Raw genomic sequence first — 8,509 nt, 5'->3', positions numbered from 1 at the left:
GGACACATTTCCACCCCAACACACCACAGCATAGAACATGACACTGGCCGCCACAGACTGGTAGAACATGCAGAGGAGCTTCTTGCAGATGTTAAATGATCAAAGCCTCCTCAGAAAGTACAGTCGACTCTGAACCTTCTTATATACATGGTCTGTATTGCAGGACCAGTCCAGTTTACTGTCCATCCACACACCGAGGTACTTATAGTTGTCCACTATCTCCACCTCGTCGCCTCTGATGGACACTGGACGTGGCTTTGTCCTGGACCTCCCGAAGTCCAAGACCAGCTCCTTGGTCTTTGAGGTGTTCAGCTGCAAGTGGTTCCTCTCACTCCAGTCCAGAAAGTCATGTATCAGACTCCTATACTCGTCTTCGCTGTTGTCCCTGATGCATCCAACAATAGCAGTGTCGTCAGCATACTTTTGGACGAGACTCAGCTCTGTCTATGTCTATGTACAGTGGGGCAAAAAAGTATTTAGTCAGCCACCAATTGTGCAAGTTCCTACTTAAAATAATGACAGAGGTCTGTAATTTATTATTCATCATAGGTACACTTCAACTGTGAGAGACAGAATGTGAAAAAAAAATCCAGGAATTCACATTGTAGGATTTTTAAAGAATTTATTTGTAAATTATGGTGGAAAATAAGTATTTGGTCAATAACAAAAATTAAACTCAATACTTTGTAATATATCCTTTGTTGGCAATAACAGAGGTCAAACGATTACTATAGGTCTTTACCACGTTTGCACACACAGTAGCTGGTATTTTGGCCCATTCCTCCGTGCAGATCTTCTCGAGAGCAGTGATGTTTTGGGGCTGTCGCCGAGCAACACGGACTTTCAACTACCTCCACAGATTTTCTATGGGGTTGAGGTCTGGAGACTGGCTAGGCCACTCCAGGACTTTCAAATGCTTCTTACGGAGCCACTCCTTCGTTTCCCGGGCGGTGTGTTTGGGATCATTGTCATGCTGGAAGACCCAGCCACGTTTCATCGTCAAAGCTCTCACTGATGGAAGGAGGTTTTGGCTCAAAATCTCACGATACATGGCCCCATTCATTCTTTCCTTAACACGGATCAGTCGTCCTGTCCCCTAAGCAGAAAAACAGTCCCAAAGCATGATGTTTCCACCCCCATGCTTCACAGTAGGTATGGTGTTCTTGGGATGCAACTCAGTATTCTTGATCCTCCAAACACGACGAGTTGAGTTTATACCAAAAAGTTCTACTTTGGTTTCATCTGACCACATGACATTCTCCCAATCCTCTGATGTATCATCCATGTGCCCTCTGGCAAACTTCAGACGGGCCTGGACATGCACTGGCTTAAGCAGGGGGACAGGTCTGGCACTGCAGGATTTGATTCCCTGTCGTTGTAGTTACTGATGGTAACCTTTGTTACTTTGGTCCCAGCTCTCTGCAGGTCATTCACCAGGTCCCCCCGTGTGGTTCTGGGATTTTTGCTCACCGTTCTCATGATCATTTTGACCCCACGGGATGAGATCTTGCGTGGAGCCCCAGATCGAGGGAGATTATCAGTGGTCTTGTATGTCTTCCATTTTCTGATAATTGCTCCAACAGTTGATTTTTTTCACACAAAGCTGCTTGCCTATTGTAGATTCACTCTTCCCAGTCTGGTGCAGGTCTACAATTATTTTCCTGGTGTCCTTCGACAGCTCTTTGGTCTTGGCCATAGTGGAGTTTGGAGTCTGACTGTTTGAGGCTGTGGACAGGTGTCTTTTATACAGATAACGACTTCAAACAGGTGCCATTAATACAGGTAAGGAGTGGAGGACAGAAGAGCTTCTTAAAGAAGAAGTTACAGGTCTGTGAGAGCCAGAGATCTTCCTTGTTTGAAGTGACCAAATACTTATTTTCCACCATAATTTACAAATAAATTCTTTAAAAATCCTACAATGTGGATTCCTGGATTTTTTCACATTCTGTCTCTCACAGTTGAAGTGTACCTATGATGAAAATTACAGACCTCTGTCATCATTTTAAGTGGGAGAATTTGCACAATCCGTGGCTGACTAAATACTTTTTTGCCCCACTGTATGTGTGTGTATGTGTGTGTATGTGTTCGTCTGTATCTGTATGTCTATGTCTATGTCTATCTATGTCTATCTATGTCTGTCTGTGTCTGTCTGTGTCTGTCCATGTCTGTCTGTCTCAATGTATGTCGGTCTATAGTGCCAAGTAACAAGGCAAGAAATTGAATAGAATCAAAAGACTTTCATATAATTCTTCCAATTTAATATGAAACAAAATGAAAGGAGGAAAAAAATCGTTTTTACTTACTGTTAAGGTAGTAACTTATGATACGTACAAAATAAAATTGTCAGTTGTCAGGAGCTTTTCCAAATAATCAGTGTTTTAGATTCAATTGGACCTCAAGAATGCAGTTAAATGGCCAAATGTGCCCCCCCCCAGCCTTGATACATTTATATTATATTTTTTTACGATTTGTATGGGAAAGTACTTCACTTACAAGTGTAATTTCGTTCCTTGTTTTTACATCTGTTCCAGTAACTTGTTTTACGTTACCATTTATGTTACTTGTTTTAAACAACAGGAATTTATTTTCTTGTTTGTCACCCTCGTTCAGGAGTCTTTCAGGGTTCCTCTACCAGAGTGGGTTAAGAATTCAGCATTTTAATGGTGCTATAGATATAGAAAAATTGATCCAGGAAAGAAAAAAAAGTACATTGTTAATCATTTATAATTTAATTGAATTCATTAAAATGTAACTCTCCATCTGAATCATTCCACGATTGTAATATCAGTTGCTTTGATGCTGTGATCTCGACATCAAATGTTCTCAACAGAGATTCTGTCATTGCACTATTTTTTTGTGAAGCACTTAATGGCAACTCTTGCAGCGTTTGAGCTCACAGACAGGGGTGGGAACGTCGGTGACTCTAACTGTAATGCAGCACAGCACTCTAGTGGTGACAGCGGTAATAAAATGTGTGTGAGTGTGCGTGTGTGTGCGTGTGTGTGAGAGAGAGCGTGCGTGTGAAATACACTGGCAGATGAGTATTGCGTCGTAAGAGTGTAACATTGAAGGTGATTTTATCACTGACATCATCCCTTCTTGAATCCTGTCAGTGGTAATTGGTTAACATACTCTTATATATATGTATATATATATATAATATATATATATATATATATATATATTTAAAAAGAAATCCCACCTGCAATTCTACATTCTTTTCCTACAAAAGGTTATGTTTACCAACAATTGAATCCTGTTTTCTTGTTTTTTTATTTTCTGGTACCCGAGCCACTGACGTGAAACTCTGTTTGTTTTCTTTCTGGTGTATTTCAACTGGAAGCAGTGGAATGAAAAATGAGAAATGGAAAGTACCGTTATGTTTTAAACATGGTTGATCTCTTTGAATAAGTTGGTGATGACTATGAAGCGAGTGTTTTTCTATTCATTTATGTAGTGAAAATAAAATGGAAGACAAGTTAATGAGTGTAACAAAAAAAAAAGTGCCAGGAGAAGAGAATGATTGCATTCATCTCATGCAATACATATTCACCTACAAGCCTTGTATAATGCAATCATAGAATTTAACATCCTCATTATCCGACTGGCGACTTATTTAAGATGCTCGTTTGGCTCGTTTGCATTTTTAGAAACGCAAAAGATCGCAATTACATAAACTGTGACCTTTTTATTTAAAGGGACTGGCATGACAGCGTGTTACCAAAATATACACGCAAAGTTTTCTTAATTAAAAGTTCACAGATGAGAAAAGAGTTTTGTTTCTCAAACATTTTGGAGAAATGTTTAAGACCCGTAGTGGCCGGATAATAGATGGAATATCATACATTCTGACTGACCTTCTCTCTTAAAAGAGAGTTTATTCTGTGTAGGAATGTCCTCGTTGTACTTGTATCCCGTTTCAAGACCCGTATTCTTCTTAATGGTCGAAAGAATTGAATGAACTAAGTTCCCCATTAACTAATACGCCGATGACACACAACTAATTTTACCAATGGAAAAGATCTTGCTGTGAATGTCCATCTTCAACTCAACCTAGACAACATGAACTTCCTGTTCCTTTCTAAGATTCTGGTACTCGGGTATCAGGTCAAGTGTACACTAGAGACCTAGTTGACATTATACTAATAAACTTCTGAAGGAGCTAAAGTATGTACTTTTTTGAGTATTGTTTTGATTGTTTAAGCGCTTTGTGACCCTGGTCTCGAAAAGCAAGAATTGTTATGACATGATGAGTGGGAGGGAAATGATAAAGTTGTACGGACATCAACAGGTGTAAATGACATGATGAAATTAGTATTTAACTATTTTACTTATTTGTTTCTTATACATTTTATTGAAGCTTTTCATAGAATATCAATGGACAAAACATTTGAATATTATATTAATATGAATACATTTTATTTCAGTTTTATATTTTCTATCAAGTACAAAAACTAACTAAACAGATTTATTTAGAGTTTTAACTAGTAATGAAAAGTAAAAAAAAAAAGTTTTACATGCACTGACATTGATAAAGAATAAGAAAAACTTATAATAATAATTAAGAATACGCTCATTCTGTACCAACCCATGTTCAAGTCCGTGTGCTTTAATCATTTCTAAGGATGGAATCACACGTTTTTGCCAAATTTAAATACATTAAGCTTCAAGAACCAGTTCAATAAAGGTATGGATGAATAGCATACATTTTGCCCATGCTAGATTTCATCTTGAATTAAAAGCAAAAAAGTTCAGATAATTTAATAAGTGTATAGATACACAACACTACAATATAATATCTGTGATAATGAAAAATAACAGTTCTAACTCGGTAACAAAGAGTAATCCAAAACCCCATTTAAAAAATATATATTATTTGTTTTTTTAAATGCACATTTTAAACTTTTTTTTTCTTCATCTACTACTACTAGCAGTGTATTCATTGACTTCAAGAATTACCATCTTTATTAAAAAGAATGAAATTTATTTTTTAAAATAAAGAAAAATAGAAAAATAAATTGTTATTAAAGTGGATTACTGATGTATATATAATTTCTTCTTCTTCTATAATTTAATGACAAATAATAATTAATAATATATCGGCACCAGATCGCTAGTGACGTAATGACGTCACCGCGGTTGCGTGCTGACGCAGACCATGAGCAGCACATTTTCAAACACTGATATCGAAACAAACCACGCTCCTCTTTTTTTGCTGCTTTGTATCTTCGTTTAATAGTCTAGCGGCAACACGGATCGGTGTCTACTAAAGGTGAGTACTTTGGTTCAAACATGAAGCTATGAGCGACCCTTTTAGGGGAAGAACATTAGCTTAAGCTAATAGCGGCTATGGTTAGCATCATGCTAGCACTTCCTGTGACAGTGCATCGCTCAAGTAAAAGCTTTATTTTGAAAATAATCTTCTAAACGAAGCTATCACATACGATATTATTGAACATAAAACAATATATTGAGGACTATTATACCGTAATGTAACTACTGTCACGTACCTTAGCTGTATTTCAATATTAAATGTATTTGTTTATATGGGTTATTTAACTAATCCTTTATTTCTCGTGCAGTCCTGGCTGTTATTGTGAATTTAAATTATTATATTTGATTTAATGTTCAAAGTCTTGAGAAATTAAATCAAAATTTAATTTGATCTGCTGACTTTTAATGTCATAAGAGTTTTGTTTTATCCGTCATCTCAAGCATGACTATGAAAAACGCAGTTAAGCTGTTTTTCCTCTACTATGCACTGTTGTTAATTTGTTTCTTCTTCCATTTCCTCTCTCAGGTATTTGCAAAATGTCTGCCGCGGAGCCCATCATCCGATCAAAACAAACCGTGAAAGATATCAATGGAGTTTCCACACAATTCGTCTGCACGGAGTTCAGTAATTACATATTTGTAGTTCTGACTCAGTACGGAAAGATTGGCACTCTCGTATCCATCACCCCCGACTCCAGAAGTAATGATGTCAGCATCCCATCATTCTCCACGAGGGTGTTACTGGGAAAAGATGAGGTACGCTGGGCCTCATGCAGACTTTTCATTTCATGCTGTCGGGGGGGAAAAAACCCAGATTACATCTGAACCACGCAGGATATCGTTGTAGACGCGTGAGCTTAGCCGGGTGTTGAAATGTACACAAGGAAAAGCTATTTCATGTCTGCATGAGCGTGTCATTGTCAAACTTGCCTAATGTGCGAGAGTCACGGACCATCAAACGAAAAATCAATTTAAAATGTTTCCGTCGTGTGGATCGTTGAGGTGAAGTAATTTATTGACTTAATCAAATATTCTTCAATTTTTAACTGTCTTAGTTTCTATAAAAAATGATTTACTCCATAATAGGATATGTCACTCAATTATATTTTTTCTAGCTTCGCATTATGATTTTTAGCAACTAAGCAGTGCTTGTTTGTAAAGAAAGGTTTTGACAGCAAGGAAATTAAACGTCATAATCTTCGTTTGTTAACATGTTTATCATTTGTTTCAACAGCCACTCACACACGTCTGCGCCAAGAACCTCGCAACGTTTGTGTCCCAAGAAGCCGGAAACAGACCCGTCCTGTTAGGACTGGCGCTCAAAGACTCTTCAATAGACTCGATAAAGGAAATGAAAGATGTCCTCCAAACATGTAAAGTCTGGTAGAAGTCGGATTCTATTGGTTGTCACTCTTGTATCGAAGCACTTGTAAGATGGTGTTTTGATATTTTTAAATACTGTCTTTTGGTAGAAAATAAAAAGTGTTCTTTATAACAAACATTTGAAGTTGTTTTTTTTTTTTTGGTGATAGTGATTGTCCTTGTCTGTAAATGTCACTTCAACCCTGATTCATAGTCTTGTTTTGGCAGTGAAGCAACTGCTATTATTAACAGAGATATCAACTTGTCATCTAAAATGTTTTCTAGAAAAAGCTTCTGGTCTATTAAAAATTAAAAATATGAGTTGTTTGTTTTGTTATATAAATGTGTTTGCTTGGGGAGCATTGAACCATCAATATTTGAGTCAAATATGTGTTTGTTCAAGCAAGCACTAAAGATTTATTACAAAGTGCAAACATTAAACGATCTTCATTTGAGCTATTAAATGAGCGTATGGACGTCACTGCTCTTGAGAAGCAGGAAATCGGGTATAAAATGAACAGGATGTTCTGACAAAAAAAGAGAAATGGTGTATTGCTGTAGAGTATGGTTAAGTTCTTGTTTCCCAGTGTGTAAAGTGTAGTCAAATACATACAGGTTAGTTTTTTATTTTAAAAATACCGACAGCCTAAATGTTAATTGTGTTTCACTTATAAAGACAAAATAATCTAAATATATTAATCGAATAAAATGATCTGTTATGAGAAAATATAATGTAAAAAAAACAAAAGACTTACCCAACCGTAAGTTATAACATTGAGAATATCTAAATATAAAACAAAATAATATTCTTGCATATACAGTATGGATTTTATTGTGGAGTTATTGCTACACTTTAAATTGTATACATATTTTTCCATCATACTAAAGCTTGTTTTTATTTGTCTTATTTGAATAAATCAAATAATAAAATCAGAGACTCTAGAATTTGGTTTAAAATGTTTAATGTTTTTTTTTGTTCGTCTGTTATTTTTAAATGAATGATTCAAACAAAACATACATGTGTGGGTCCTATACAGAATAAGATGTTTAACTGCTTATAACACTCCTGAAAAAAGGGGGATGTTTGAAAAGAAAATACAAAACACAAACGGAGATATATTTAAATTCACTGATTAAAAATGGAATACATGTTAGAAATTTTGATTTCTGTATATGTGATATTTGCTAAGCATGATAAAACTCTTTTTTTAAAGAAAAAACAAAGATCCGGGTTTTGATGATACAATTGCGTTCTGCCACCATAAACAAAACATGTTTAATAAAAAGTTGCGTATTTTTTCCAATTTATATATTTAATTATTTTATTTTAAATGTACTCACACTTGAATTTAAAAACTTTTCTATTCATTTTATTATTTAAAAAAAATGTATAACCCAAAAACATTTAGTTCAAATTTTTAACCAACGTGGAAATACCGGTAGCGTCGTGACGTCACACACACCGGGGCTCAGGTCACGTGGCCTATCCAACCTGTCTCTCTGTTGCTGCCCTGACGCGTCGTTAGGAAAACAAAAACAAAACGAAAAAAAAGACGACCTATCGAGGAACTATTGTATGGAAAATCCCACTCTTTTACATCTTCGCTTCTGGACTGAAACCGTTTCAGTATTTTGGAAATAATTGATTTGACGCCGGACTTTGACCTCGGTGAGACACCTGCCTGGAACCAGGAAGTGCTGCTCAGCTACCTGTCGGTAATAAATGACTGTGTGTGCAGGTGTGAAGCCGGAGAGCTTGTATTTCCATGTTTATTCTTAGATAATCTGACGGTGACTCCGCTGGATTTATCCTGGAAACTTTTCAGCAACTTGGATAAAAAGCGTCTTCCTTTATATATAAAAGGTGAGCTGA

At 36.2% G+C, this 8,509-nt stretch overlaps 2 protein-coding genes across 3 annotated transcripts in view; both read left to right on the top strand.

Moving 5' to 3' along the window:
* The first annotated feature begins 5,144 nt into the window (after positions 1-5,144).
* Positions 5,145-6,785, top strand: psmg3 (proteasome (prosome, macropain) assembly chaperone 3). Its single transcript, XM_087808608.1, has 3 exons — positions 5,145-5,272; positions 5,801-6,030; positions 6,509-6,785. Exons 2-3 carry the CDS (start codon positions 5,812-5,814, stop codon positions 6,659-6,661), a joined length of 372 nt encoding a protein of 123 aa, XP_087664734.1. The 5' UTR covers positions 5,145-5,272; positions 5,801-5,811; the 3' UTR covers positions 6,662-6,785.
* Positions 6,786-8,122: 1,337 nt separating this feature from the next.
* The window catches only part of tmem184a (transmembrane protein 184a), a 29,753-nt gene continuing 29,366 nt past the window's right edge, over positions 8,123-8,509 (top strand). The window contains exons 1-2 of one of the 2 annotated variants that reach the window (XM_087808595.1): positions 8,123-8,305; positions 8,376-8,500. The gene's annotated coding sequence lies outside the window, so the exon portion shown is untranslated. Of the gene's footprint in view, positions 8,353-8,375; positions 8,501-8,509 lie in introns of both variants that reach the window. The other variant, XM_087808596.1, reaches the window with a different exon arrangement.

The sequence above is a fragment of the Callionymus lyra genome, chromosome 15, assembly GCF_982586985.1.
Source record: "Callionymus lyra chromosome 15, fCalLyr1.hap1.1, whole genome shotgun sequence".
Taxonomy (NCBI): Eukaryota; Metazoa; Chordata; class Actinopteri; order Syngnathiformes; family Callionymidae; genus Callionymus; species Callionymus lyra.
The sequence above is the reverse complement of the archived record's forward strand: the minus strand, read 5'-3'. Positions and strand labels throughout refer to the sequence as shown.

Bases quoted from the DNA above. Each gene is read 5' to 3' on its own strand.
- psmg3 (XM_087808608.1), top strand. From the start codon at position 5,812: ATGTCTGCCGCGGAGCCCATCATCCGATCAAAACAAACCGTGAAAGAT. The intron at 6,031-6,508 runs GTACGCTGGGCC...TTGTTTCAACAG, and splicing joins TGTTACTGGGAAAAGATGAG to CCACTCACACACGTCTGCGC.